The sequence below is a fragment of the Equus asinus genome, chromosome 9 (assembly GCF_041296235.1).
Source record: "Equus asinus isolate D_3611 breed Donkey chromosome 9, EquAss-T2T_v2, whole genome shotgun sequence".
Lineage (NCBI taxonomy): Eukaryota > Metazoa > Chordata > Mammalia > Perissodactyla > Equidae > Equus > Equus asinus.
Genome location: NC_091798.1, coordinates 86219890 through 86234807, shown reverse-complemented (window position 1 = coordinate 86234807; position 14918 = coordinate 86219890). Strand labels below are relative to the sequence as shown.

The 14918-nt window shown below is 34.7% G+C and overlaps 1 protein-coding gene across 13 annotated transcripts in view; it reads left to right on the top strand.

Annotated features, from left to right (window-relative positions):
- Nucleotides 1-14918, top strand: part of XRCC4 (X-ray repair cross complementing 4) — a 288469-nt gene that overhangs the window by 92489 nt on the left and 181062 nt on the right. For all 13 annotated transcript variants that reach the window (XM_044777890.2, XM_014857035.3, XM_014857039.3 and 10 more), the window contains 3 exons: nucleotides 519-685; nucleotides 7449-7601; nucleotides 8672-8778. In XM_044777890.2, coding sequence (XP_044633825.1) covers nucleotides 519-685; nucleotides 7449-7601; nucleotides 8672-8778 — 427 coding nt within the window. The remainder of the gene's footprint in view (nucleotides 1-518; nucleotides 686-7448; nucleotides 7602-8671; nucleotides 8779-14918) is intronic.

The following is a 14918-nucleotide window of genomic DNA, read 5'->3' as shown; positions in this document are numbered from 1 at the left end:
GTTTTGATAAAGGAGTAATTATTGTGTGCTGCCCCAGGTTTATCAGTTTCCTAAAACCCTATGCTTCTCTTAGTTATTACCAAAATTTTGCTCTTTCTTCGGAAGTAGGTTATGTTGATTTATTTCATTTTACCATTAGTATTAACAGAAACTGTTGTTAAAAATCTTCGTGTGTAATTCCTTTTCTTATTCTCAGCAGAGTGACTGAAATTAGCTTGTAGCAAACAGATGGTAGTGTGCTTATATGGTATTTATGCTGTTTTCTTCTCTGCTAAGAGGTGAGAGAGGGACTTACCACTTATAGAAATTGTTATTAGGTATATGTTGATTTATGTGATAAACTTTAGTAAGAAAGTAGGAAGCTGCCCAGATTTTTTGTTCACTGTATTTATATCTGGTACATGCACTGTATTTGAATCTTACATTTTTTTGCCACAGAGGAAATTCTGTATGCTTAAAACTGGGCTGCTTAGTCTTGATATTCTCCCAAAGCTCATCATGTTTTCCTTTCATCCTAGTTCAGACTTGGTACCTTCAACCTAGAGAAAGTTGCAAGCCCTGCTGAGGTCATTAGAGAGCTTATATGTGACTGCCTGGACACCATTGCAGAAAACCAAGCCAAAAATGAGCACCTGCGGAAAGAAAATGAAAGGCTTCTGAGAGACTGGAATGACGTTCAAGGACGGTGTGTGCATAATGTGCTTGTATTATAAAAGCACTAGGGTCTCTTTATATATTTGTGGTTTTAAGTTGATGATTTGTAAATTTATAATATATGTAGACTGCCAGATATTTAAAGTAAAATCTGTCATTAATTATACTTTTACTTAATATGATTTAATCAAGTTATTGGTCACTGTTGTACATTATAGGAGTCCATTAACACTTTTAGGCCATTAGTATTTGGTGACAACTTGTAAACAATAAGGAGTAATTGGGCAATGAGAATTAGAACTCATTAATATTAGTCAAAATTTAGTAAGTTGATATTTGTAAGGATAAATTTAGCTCAAATTAAGGATTAATAATGAATAAAACAGAGATGAAATATAAGTAAGCACAATTGATTCCTTATTTGGAATCTTTATACGAATGGCAGCTATTTCAAATGATTTGTTTTGGCTCCTGATAGAGACTTCTTTTTCCTGATTGATTGAAAATTCACCTTACCAGCATTTTTAAAAATGAGGTAATTGCAACTACTGGATGAGACATTTGAAAGCCTTTTATTTTCCTGATTTTGCTTCTTGTTTTTTAAATGATGAAGAAGAAAGTCACTTATCTTCTCAAATGTACATTTTCTCAACTTTATCACAATCTAGGCTGGCCCAGAGTGTAGATCTATTGTGTAAAATATCTTTGAAGAAAATAAGATGTATGTTTTGAACATTTCTGTCTCTGCAGAGACATATGTAATATAATAAGCATATGTTTGTACATATATATCTTGTATGAAAATTATGTAGAATGTATATAATAATGATAATAATTATTATTATTACATCCAGTATATCAGTATATTTTTTCTCTTTCATTCAAACTAGTAGCCATAAAATATAAAAAGATTTATCCCATTTAGGGTCTTCTTAGGGCAATCATTGAGATGATTTTTATGGACATTAGTTAAGTATATATGGGAGAGTATATGGAAAATAGTGAAGGGTTTTACCACTATTAATATATGTATGTGAAAATGAGGTTGACTAAAAGAAATTATGTTTCTACACATTCAGTTATATTTATTAATTAATGCATACATAAAATTAAGTTCCTAACACCTGGTTATATTTGGCTCTCAGTTATTATATTAAGAAAGTAATTATCTTGTTCTCTTTCAGCTCTGAATTAATTTTCATCTCCAATTGTATAAAAATAATGAGACCAAAATGATATAAATATTAGGAAATCATACGAAAAATAAGTTAATTTTTCTCTTTAGCTTTCGTTTTGTTCATGTTAATGTGAATCAATATCAAGTATCTGAGCTAGAAAGCATGTTTGGGGGCCTATATCTGTAGTTTGGATGTGTTTTTCTATTTTGTATACTAAATAAATCAAATTAAAGGAGACGTACTGTGATCGTGATAAGCCATTATATTTAAAACTCAGAATACCCTCAGGATGATAGGAAATTTGATCCACAAATTGCCTACAAAAATGCAGACCAGGTACTAGGTACTTGAACAAATTGCTTTAAAATGTCTGCCAGAGGTTGAAAGAAGTATTACCTCATCAGTATTCAGCCCCACTGCCGTAGAATGGAAAGCAGCAGGGAGCACAGAGGAGGCGAATGCATTCTGTGCTGTAGAACAGTGTGTGTGAGGGGTATGTACGATATTTGGCCAGAGAGCCTTGATTCACCATTTCGGAACTATCCAGAAGGTGCTTTCGTGTTATTGTGACAAAAGATTTTCTATTTGATCAAAAGGACAGCGGGTATCTTATCACCTGCCTTATTGTGCTCCAGCTATTCTTCTTTTGTAAATACTGGATTAGACATCTATCAGGGGCTGAGGTTGTGTGCCTCAGGGGTGGCCCTCCCAACTGAGAGGAAAGGGAGTCCACTCCAGAGAGTTCTAGGCTCTTTATTATATAACAGATATCAGACTAGTAGCTTTATCTTTTCCCACATTTGGTTTTCTTTCCTATCAGAAGAGAAAGTGGCCATTTTGAGGAGCTGTAAGTGCATCTTGGTCCTGGCCAAGCGGTGTTCCCTCTCTAGAGCCTTAGTATACTGGAAAATGAGCAAAAGATTTACAGCTCCAGCATCTATAAGGCAGTAATATTGATCAGGAGTCTTTAGAGGGATTAGAAGTAGGTCAAGGGGCTGGCCCTGTGGCCGAGTGGTTAAGTTCGCGCGCTCCGCTGCAGGCGGCCCAATGTTTCATTGGTTCAAATCCGGGGCGTGCACATGGCACTGCTCATCAAACCACGCTGAGGCAGTGTCCCACATGCCACAACTAGAAGGACCCACAACGAAGAATATACAACTATGTACTGGGGGGCTTTGGGGAGAAAAAGGAAAAAATACAATCTTTAAAAAAAGAGGAAAGAAGTAGGTCAAGAACACACTGAGTCAGGTAACTCAGGACATGGAAAGTAGAGCATCATTAAAGTTGGGGCTAGCATGTTAGGCCTGGCCACAGTTCCATTTTTCTGGGCAGCCTCTGATTACTCCAACCATGGTCCAATCATTTCTTCCCCATCATTGTTCCAGACTGTGTATGCGTGGGACAGGGGCACAAAATAGGGGCTGTGAAGACCCTAGAAGCTATGGAAGATAAGTCTGAGGTATATTTAATACATGATAGACTATTTTATGAGCCCAAAGCAGTCATATACAGGCGTGCTTATAAGATGGAGAATGTTTGTGGCATGTTATGAGGAGAAATGTGAATTACCGAAAATATAAATTATCATCACATTTTTCGGAAAATATATCTTTAGATAGAGAATATCTAGGAGGAAAATGAAATGTTGATAGTGTATGTCTGGAATTGTGGATTAAATTTTCCTTTACTTTTGGGGGGTATTTTTTGCATATATTTTGGTATTTAAGTATGTATCATTGTTATCAGCAGAGCTAACTCTAGAGCTGTTTCCATTTGGGGTGACAGTGGAGAATAAATGAGGTTTGAGTAAGGAATGAGGAATTACAATGAGGAAATAGATTGAGCTCTAATATGTAGCCTTTTTAACATATATATTTGCTGCTATTTTTTATTTACTGTTTTATAATTGTGGTCTTAGTGCCGTTTTGAACAAGTGACATTACTAGATTAATTTAATTTTGCATAGTTTTGATAAAGGAGGAAACATTAGAAATAATGTATGTGAATCTTTAGGTTATTAACTATATTTATTTCACTGTTTTTTCCTACTTAATTTCAAACAACAACTCTCAAGTTCCATGTTACTGAATAGGTCTTTTGTTTGCACTCAGGCATCAAGTTAGAAACTCTCCAGCTTTATTCTCACTTATAGTTGTTATGAACCTATAATTGGAGGCAGTTTTCAGCAGATTGAATTGGATTGACACTCATGGAGTCATTAGAATAGAAGAGACCTTGAAAGCTCTTCTACTTCAGCTTTCTGCCTTGAAGCTAGGACCACATTATATCCAGATGAATTCAGTCCGACTTTTAAAGACCTCAAGAGATATCTGCAGTGCCCCTTGGTAGCCCATTATAGTGTTTAAGAACAGTCTCAGTCAGAAAATTCTTCCTTGCATCTATTGGTAATCTGAGTCCTTCAGGGTGTAGTTGAAGGCCATTTCCTCTTGTTCTGTCATCAGAAAGGATGAGGAACAGCTGTTCACCGTCTTCTTCCGTACTCAAAGCCTTATTAAATCTCTACCACTGCTTTCTTTTCCAGTTCTTTTTAGTGTTCTTTGTCTTCTGAACGCTATTCAGATATTCTTTTGCTGTACAACCCTGACCTGGATATAAATTTGGCCAGAGCTGATTTTAAATATAAGGATTACTACACTCTTTCTAAGTACCATATGCTCACATTTATGTATCTGTTGTTTCATTTTGGGTTATTATTTAATCTGTTGTTTTATTTTGGGTCCTGTTTCTGCATGAAATTACCTTGTTTCTGTTCTTATTTAGTTGTTTTTTGACGTTATTCTTAGATTCTTTGTTTTCTCACCCAGAAATATTTTATTTTGAATATTCACTATTTTTCCATATTTAGTTTTTATCCTTTTAATTTTTTAAAAATTACTCTCCTTTGGTCCAAGTTCCTAAATGCCTCAGTCCTAGGTTACTAATTAAGCTTAGCACTGTTGTTCTGTTGTCCACATCACTGTCGAAAGGATGAAGTATCGTTAGGTCTTTCCCCTTTGATGTATTTTATGGTTTCACCAGGTTGGAGCTTTGCCTTAGAGGTGATCCTTGGACTAGTAGTGGTGTAATGTAGTTGTGTGTGAGCTTTCCTTTAGCGTCACTAAACTTAGCAGTGAATTCCATTTCTCTCCTCCACTAAATGGTCTCGAATACTAATTCCTGTCCAGTTCTTGAGTTGGAGAGTTGACAAGAGGCAAGTAACATGGAAGGCATAGTAACAACACAATGCTATAAGGGAATGTTGGCATGAAAAATGGGGTGGGGAGAATAGTATGTACCTCTTAGTTACTGCATATTAAATAAGAGGATAGCATTTTCCGAGTGTGTTGAGAAATTAGTAATTAAGAGTAAATTCATATCCTGAAATTGTTCACAATGATACTCTGTCCCAACCAACCCCCATTCCCCAGCTTTGTCTAGGAAGTGTTATCCAGTTTGATGGCTAGAAGTTTGGTTGCAACAAAATCCTAAAGCTTTGCTAAAACCAAGCAAGGTTAATTTACATGATGCCATTCATTGTGTTGAGTTTGTTTTTCTATCACAGAAATGTTGTCACCTTTGACTCTGTAGCTGTGATACTAGTTACTTATATTTACCAATATTCTTTAGGCAAATTGTATATTTCATTTTGATACCTATTTCATTTTTGATTCATGTGTTATACCAAATGTTAATTTTAATAAAGTTTCGGAAATTTGCTTGATAGTTAATAAGTGCAAATAATTTGTCAATCAAGAATTATTGAAGTGATTTACATGGAAAATAAATACTCATTTAAATCAGATAAATTACTAATTGGTTACTATTCCTAAAATTTATAATTTTAAAAATTATAATATTATACAAGATTTTTATTGTGCATTTTTATATATTGGTTTTTACTTTGCATATGTTTAAAGTATTTTCTTATTATATACTCAGGCGTTTTAGTGGTATGTGTGTTCTATTCATGTTTAAAAAATTTTTGTCATTGTGTTAATTAGAAAATAGTACAGAAAGATGTTTATAATGTTTACATAACACTTTGCATCTGAAATATAAATACAGTGACATGTCCCTGCTTAAAGGAAGCCATCAATATTGGCAGCTCCTCTTCAACTTTGGCTGTTTTTTTTTACGACGCCTTTTTGATGTACTTCTTTCTCAGAGAGCTTCGTTTGATGAAAGGAGTACTATTATATTAATATTTACCACAAATTTTTTAGAAGCTGAAGAAGATGAAAAACATCACTGTTACAATGGTGAATAGCTGTTAAATGAATGAAGTTTAATATTCAGAATCACTAATTTTCCATTTCCTTATAAGATGTCCAGATTAACTCACTCACTTTATTCATTTATCTAATAAATAGCTGCTAAACATTTGTCAAATGCCAAATACTGTGCTAGGCGCTGAGGATAAAGCAACGAAAGAACACACATTCTCTCCGCCCTTATGGAGTTCACAGCCTTGGCAATGACTATGCTATAGGAGTGCTGTAAGAGGTCCCAGAAAATATATTGCCATATGTTCCTTTTCATCCTATGAGAGGCCCTACCTCTCTGCATCTCTAGATAGGTAGGTTGTTGAAAGTATAAAAGCGTATACATCAAAGGTATAGAATTTTGACATTTTTCTTCCTAATGATTAAACTGAAAAAAATGCATGATAAATTTTATATGTATATAAAGTGAAAATACTAGGATGTCTGTATAGAACAACAGAAGAATAAATAAATAGTATGGTAAAAAGAAAACTAGGTAGACCTAGGCTACATTTAGAGGAATATTTTACATGAAATAATTTATATTTGAATCTTTAAAATAGTGGTTTATTCATGGTGTATGTATGTATCAAGTATATGTACCTCTGCTAGTTTTACTTTCTTTTTGTATATATATCTGGGAGATTAAAATTAATACCGTCCCTTGTTAACTTATTTGAGCATTTTAGGAAGGATTATAAATGATAGAGAATTTTATGTTTGGGCTTATATATCCGAAATTGAAGGAATGTAGTGTTTCACATTTGCTGTTTCATTAATCTCTCCTTGGAAATTTTAAGTTGGGTACTTTCATTTATTAGATATGTGTGTGTGTGTGTGTGTGTGTATGGTGCTGGGTTATAAGGATATAACTGGTAAGTCCTTTTCTTGCTGTGGAGCAGTTCATAATCTGGTTAGGGAAACGGATTAGACAAATCACCTAATCACAAAACAAGATCACAGTTGTTATCATATAAACAAAGTACAGGAAACATAGGCTCTAGTTATTCTTATTTGAAATTTCTTCCATAAAAATATTTTTCTGGAAATAAACCATAGATGTGAATAAATTATTACATTTAGATATTTAGATTTTTAAAGCTTTTTTTGTATCAGTTTCCAATTTTGATCCTTATCTCAGTACATAAGTTACTAACATTAATAACTTCTAATGAGCTCTAATTATTTGCTTAGCTGTCGATGTAAAACTTTAAATCAGTGAAAATGTAAAAATGATTTTTGATTGTATTTTTCTTGGGAAGTTTTCTTGAAATTATCTTCAGCGTTAGACTGAATAATATTAATACTAAAAAAACCTGTGATTTATTTATATATTTCTTTATTTATGTTTCAGATTTGAAAAATGTGTGAGTGCCAAGGAAGCTGTGGAGGCTGACCTTTATAAACGGTTTATTCTGGTGCTGAATGAGAAGAAAGCAAAGATCAGAAGCTTACATAAATTGTTAAATGAAGTTCAAGAACTAGAAAAGAACATGGAACATGAAAGGTATTTTGACCTTTCTATTTTTGAATGACAGATGCATAAATTTCAATGGAATTTCTTCCTAAACTTAATGAAAGTTGGGTGCCAACTTTTTAGTAATATGAGATCCTTGATAGTCTGGGGTTGGATGCTCTGGCTGTTAGGGATGCAGGGGGCTGAAGAGTTCTCAGTGTGATCTCTCCATGTTTGCCCTGCATTTAAATCATGCCTGCTGCACCTACATTTAAAACGTAAAACTGGCATGAGGTTTATCTTAATGTTAATTAGTTAATTCTTAGATATCACTAGGAAATATATTAATTAAAACTTTCCTCTTCTGCAAAATTACAGAGTTGGATGCACATTTGTAATCTTGATGTCTAAGCAGTGGTTAACTTTGTAATCAAGTCGCTCTGACAGTAGATGTACTTGCTTTTTAAGGAAGACTCATAGATGACTTATGGTTGGTATAGCTTTGGAAAATTATAATTATTTTTGGCATTAGTGGATATAGGTTTGGATCTATTGCCCTGAATTGGAGAGAAAGCACAGGTTTACCAATGTCATAATATGTAGAATATAACAGTTGCTGTCAGATGAACCTAGTTCGAGCTCTGGTCCGCCACTGATGTCTATTACTGCATGACTTTGGGCAAGTCCTTTAAACTCTCTGTGCCTTACTTTCTCTTCATAATAAGATTAAAGGTACCCATCTCAGGAATTTTGGGAGATCAAATGAAAAGCAGAACTGCTTTGAGATCAGTAAAATGTTGAACACTCTGTGATTCGCAGAAGAAAATTTGGTAGAATAGTATTTTGATGGAAGAATCATATGTGATAAGAAACTGATATAAGAATTAAGTATAGTTAGCACTAGAACACATTTAGATTTTTAGGTAAAAGAGAAACTTGTTCTTAAGAGAGTTAACATATAGTCTTTAAAGTAGTTTCATCTAAATCATATGTATTTCAATATATGTTTGTTTAATTAGAGTCTTTTTCCAGGGATATTTTCTATACTTACTTACTGGTGGATTTGATACCTATCCAGGGGTCAGCCAATAATTTGTAATTCTACCTCTCTCTGTTTCTAGGGAAACTACAACATGTTCTGAAATGACTGCTGACAGAGATGCAGCGTATGATGAAAGTACTGATGAGGACAGTGAAAACCTGCCTGATCCCTCTGGGTCAGCTCCAGGTGAGAGAAAGGCAGTTATTTCCTTTGTTGAATATCTCTCTTGGGCTTTATTACTCTAATGATAATAAACCATAATGAAAGGTGTTATGAAAAAAATTTTTTCTACAAAAATTCCTTAGGGTTTTCAGTCTAGAACCTCAAATACTTAGTATTAAAAATTAGTATTTATTATAAAATTTCAGCAACTCATTAGCATCAATAAGCAAGCATGCACATATACATAGACACCAAGGTGTAGTACTCCTTGTTAAATGAGGATGCATAAGGAATGAGCAAGATGTGCCTTCATGCTAAGTATCTGCAGCTCGAAGTTGGCGCCTTTAACATTGGGACCTTATCTAGTTAGAGCTATGGGTAGGGCAGTGGAGCAGGGTGATCTAGAATGCTTTAGATTATCCTGAATTTGAGGCCTTCTCTCACTATTCAGAAAAAAGATTGCAATAGGGTGAGCTGGGAGAGAAGACGAGAAGGGAGATGGCAGTTTAGTTTAAAGTGAGCCATACCCAATCCCTCAGATCAAGTACCCAGCAGGTTTTCAAACCCTTGGATTATTTTCTAGAGTTTTATAGAGGCAGGAACCCCTGGACTCATCTTATACTTAGATGGTTCTGACGTAAGCCCAATGTTCTCAAAATAAATGTTTGATTTATTTATTCAGCAAGTATGTTTTAAGCATCTATTATGTACCAGGAACTTTTCTATGCAGTAGGGGGCAAAACACAAAAATGTCTGCTTCCATGGAGTTTCAATTCTAGTCAGGGAAACAGACAATAAGAAGATGAATAAATTAAATATAAAGTATGTTAGGTAGTGATAAGTGCTAAAGAGAAAAATAAACCAGGGGAGGATGATAGAAAATGTCAGGGTGGGAATAGGGATGAGGATTGTGATTGTGGTCCAGGGCACCACAAAAGGCCTCAATGAGAAAGTAACGAGTCTGTCTGTGGGAAGAGCCGGCCAGGCAGAAAAAGCAGTTGAGTACAAAGGCCCTGGTTTGGCAGATTGCCCAATGTGTTCAAGCCATACCATGGAGGGTAGTATGGATAAAGTGGAGACATGAGGATTAGGAGATAAGGTCAGAGAGAGGCAGATCATGTGTAGGGCCCTATAGGCCATTGTAAGGATTTCAACTTTTACTTTGAGTTGTATTGGAAACTGTTGGAGGGTTTTATGTGGTTTTTCTTTTTTTTTTTGAGGAAGATTAGCCCTGAGTTAACATCTGCTGTTAATCCTCCTCTTTTTGCTGAGGAACACTGGCCCTGAGCTAACATCCATGTCCATCTTCCTCTACTTTATACGTGGGACACCTACCACAGCATGGCTTGCCAAGTGGTGCCATGTCCACACCCGGAATCCAAGTGGCGAACCCCGGGCTGCTGAAGTGGCATGTGCAAACTTAACTGCTGTGCCACCAGGCCGGCCCCTGTTGGAGGCTTTTAAATAGTCAGGTGACATGGTCTAACTTAAGTTTTAACAGGATTAATCTGGTGGTTGTGTTGAGAATAGAGTACAGGGTGATAAGTGCAGAAGAAGATATAAGAAATGGAAAGGGAGTGCAACCATGAGTGAAGGACGAGAGTAGCTTAGGTGAGAGTGATAGCAGTGAGGGTGATAAACAGTGGGCAGATGTTAGATGTGTTTAGAGGAGCAGGACTTGCTGATGAGGTAGGTGTGGGTCATCAGAGACAGACAGATGTGAAGAATGGTAAGTTTTTGGACTGAACTACTGACGGCATGCACTTGACTTAACGGAGTTGGACTGGACTGCAAAAGAAGGTTGGGAACTCAGTTTTAGAAAGATTAATTCTGAGGTTTTGAATAGGGAGTTGGATATACAGATTTGGAGTTTTGGGGAGGACTTCCTGCTGAAGGCATCAGTAAAGATGATATTTAAAGCTGACTGAGATATCAGGGGAGTTAGAGAAGTCAGGAAAGAGCAGTGGTCCCAGAATTCCATCCTCGTATGCTTGAATGTGTAGAGTCAGGAAGATGAGGAGAGCAGCAAGAACACGGAGAGGGAGCCTCCAGGAACTAGCAGGCGAATACTGTGAGTGGGGTATCCTGGAAGGCAAGTCAAGAAAGTATTTCAAGGAGGAGACAGTGATCGGCTGAGTTGAAGGCTGCAAATTGGGTTAGGAAGATGAGGCTTGAGGCTTCACTGATGGGTTTAGCAACACGAATGTTATTGTGGGGGTCTTAAAACATTTTCAGTGGAATGATGGGGAATGGAAGAGAATAAGAGGTTCAAAAAGAATGAGAGGAGAGAATTGGAAAAGAGATGGCAAGTCTGAGCAAGGCTTTTAACAAGTTCACTGTAAAGAAAAGAGAAGACCTGGGGCAGCAGCTGGAGAGGGGAGAATGGCGTCAAGAGGGTTTTTTTCCCAGATGAGAGAAATGATATTGCATACTGATCAGTTTGCATACTGATGGGAGTAAATAAGGAGAGAGGGGAAAAAAAATGTCCAGGCAGTAGACGGAGGTAAGAATTGCTGGAATACTGTCTCTGAGTAGGTAAGAGAAGACCCATTTAAAATGAAATCATCTTTAATAGTAAAATGTAATCCAAAGCTCACAAAGAGAATGTGTTCTTTTCCTAATTTAAATTTTCAGAATCTTTATTAAATACAATGGCCTTTGATTTTGTTCCTTATTCAGAGTAACTCACCAGCCTTTGAAGTAGACAAAAATTATTGTTGAAGAGAAAATACGTGGTTAATATGGCTGTATGAGAATGGGGTTCTTTGTGTGTTCATTCTCTTTTAAGCAAAGCTTTAAGCTATAATTGTACTATTTTAAATTTGGCAGAATTTCTCTTCTCTTCAAAAAATTTTTGGTTCATTGCATATTTTTTCTATATTTTACATGGCATGTTTTCTTTAACTTATATCTAGTTCGCTACATATTTGATGCATAGGTCTCTCATTCTAATTCTTTTTTTTGCATTTAACTTGCTTTTTGCAAGTTTTTTATGTCAAGAATTAAGAGCATTTTTATTAGAAGTTTTAACTTTCCTTCTGCTTCAGGAAGAAATATTCAGAAAACTGATTTGCTAAAAAGAAAAAAATGAACCTCAGCTCTAAAATGCTTAATATTGAATTAAGACCTAGATTCCATAAATCTGAGGAAAAATATTGTTAAACAACTAAATGAGCCTCCTTGTAATGTACCAGATTCCATAATTCATTCTTTTATAAAGACAAAATATATTCTTAGTCCAAGAGATCTTTTTTTTTTTTTAATCACAGATTTGTCTTTTGTTATTTTATATCTTATTACTATGTGATTGGGGCAGAGTGCTGAGAATTTCTTCCTGAGCTTATTTTGTCTTGAACTTTATTTGCCAATAAATTACTTATTATTAGAGTACAAGTAAATATGTGAATTGATTTTAGATACTGCAGGTTCATGATTGCATGCCCTACAATAAAAACAAGAGGAAAAGAAATCGATGGAGTTTAATACATTTCCTCTACCTTTCAGAAAGCCATTTCTTTAAATGGCTAACTGTATAACTTGGTAGTAATTGTTATTATGTAAATGTATTTTCATCAATTATTAAAGTCACCATATTTCCTCATGAGTTGCTCACATTATTACCCCATTCCTGCATGATAAAGGAGGTTTTAGTGAGACTGAGATCATTTAGTGATTCCACAATATTCATTCAAGGAAAAGGTCTGTTTATTTTTATGCATATATCCAGAAGTAGGGTAGGGATGTTATAGTTTGAAGGAAACTGATAGGTAACATTTTTATGAATAAGCAATCTTTTTTATTATGTTTTTTCTCCAAAGTCTTACATTTCCTCCCTATCATTAGGCTTGTTAAAGAAATAACTAATGATAAGTAGTCAAATCAAATGAACTACATCACGCTTATGTGTACCACACCATATAATATGAAAAACCTTTAAAATATTCATTGAGTTTATTAGCCAAAAGGAGATCTTAGAAGTATTCTGAAACTTGAACATCATAGTCTGTACCACCCAACAGCTACATTTTATATTTTTCTTTAGCAAGATTTACTTGTTCTATGTCTGAACTTCCAGAATTTCTAAATAGGTAGCAATGGTATTACAGATTTTATTTCCTACACTGTAACTGCATACTAAGACCCTAGAGATAGAGTTCATAGATATTTCACTTTGTTTCAGATTAAGATTATGACAGATAAACTAGTTGCTGACGTCTCCATTTATAGCTCAACTTCTGGATTACAAAGGAGGGCAAGTCAATTTTACTCTCATCTTGTCTGTATTAACACCTTGCTGCTTTAAGGATTTCCTGGCTAGTCTGGACTCCTTCTACCTCCAGAGTCTTGTTTTTGTTTTGGAAACTTGTTCGGTTTTTACAGATATTGTAAACCAACCTTCTCTACAGGAAACCCTCTGTTTCTTTGAATAGAAATCAGGGTAAGACCTGATGTCCATGACTATGGAGACACTTCAAGTTGAATTAAGTCCACTGAGTAACAGAACCTTACCAAAATATACAGATATATAAGCATAATTAGTATAGCATCTGAGTGCCAAAATTTCCATCAGGGCATCCAAATGGCCTTTCGTTTGCCCCAACAATATCTGATATAACCTGAAAAATAATTCATGGTTCTGCCGTTTTTTATACGGTTTCATGACCATTTTGATACTGTAGTAACAGAATTATATGTGAAAACAATTTTTAAATGTATATGAATATTCTAAAAATTTTAGCCATTATTACAAATTTTTCTTAGTCTTATGTTTCAAAATGTGTATGAATATTTATTGGAAAAATTGGATTTCTTTCATAGAAATAGGATCTTTCTGGTGAAGCATTTCAAAAGCTTATGCTTAATTGGCTCCTAATTAGCCATCACAAGAGGAATTATTTTAATGCCTCAGTATTTATTATTTTTAAATTATTTTAATAAATAATTAATGTTTTAAAAATTATAATTATTTCTATAATAGAAATTGACAGTATTTCTTACCATTAGAGACCAATTAAATCAGAAGTACAGATAAAAATAGACTCTTTCTTGAATGTTTTACCCTTCTTAGCTTCATGTTAAAGGTGCACAACCACTCAAAACAAAGAAAATAAGCTTCCTTTCCACTTTTCTGCATAATTATTAGCCTGAGATTTAGCACACTAGTTTAATTAGTCCTGCTTCTTAACCAACAGGAAAGTCCCTGTATAACTGCTATCAGTAATTTAGGCTTCTGCTTACTTGGTGGGCTTCCTGAAAGGAAGTGTGATTATAGAATAGCCTTTTTGAAAGTAAATGAATGGCTATGTCCAACAGTTGATGAATACTGATATAGTAGCTTTTAAAAATAGAACAGAATCCAAAATTTCGAAGTATCAAAGAGCTTGTTGCTTCGAACAGTGAATGTCTACTCACAGAGGGGATAACAACATGTACTGCCAAAGAGATTACTCAGAAATTCAGCTTTAGAATCACAGATTATGCCCTTCATCTTATCCAACTTTTTATCATAGGCACATTTATTTATAAATTCTAAATAAAAGCTTGATTTAGTAAAACCTATCACAAAACTAGAAAACATTTTGGGTGTATTTCCTAGCGATTGTAGGCTTTTATATAGTAGCAGTGTTGCTGAGGAATGACTGTACTTCAGAAATCTAGATCTCATACAGTTCCAGATCTTCTAGTTCAAGCCCAACATTTTTCAGAAGAGGAAACAGAGGCCTAGAAAGGTTAGGTATGTTACCGTTGGTCACATAGGAAAAAGAACGAGAAAACATGTGCCTTTTATAAAAATAAAATAGCCGCATTTGCACATCTCTTTTTGAGATATTGTAAAAACCCATAGAATCTCCTAACACTAAGGAAATCACCGTTGATGCAATAGAATAATGAGAACAGTTTTTCTCCTAAAAAGAGGAGAGATCCTGTTTGTATGTAAATTCTCCGGAAAGACAGTCTACATCATCAGATTAAACAAACAAGACTTAATGATATCTGGGTTATGGAGAAAATTCCAGAATGCACATATTTCTATTGAAGTCATCCGTCTGTAAATGTTTTTTACTGAGATATAATCGACATAAAACATAGTGTAAGTTTAAGGTGTACAACATGTTGATTTGATATATTTATTTACTGCAACATGGCATTAGCTAACACCTCTA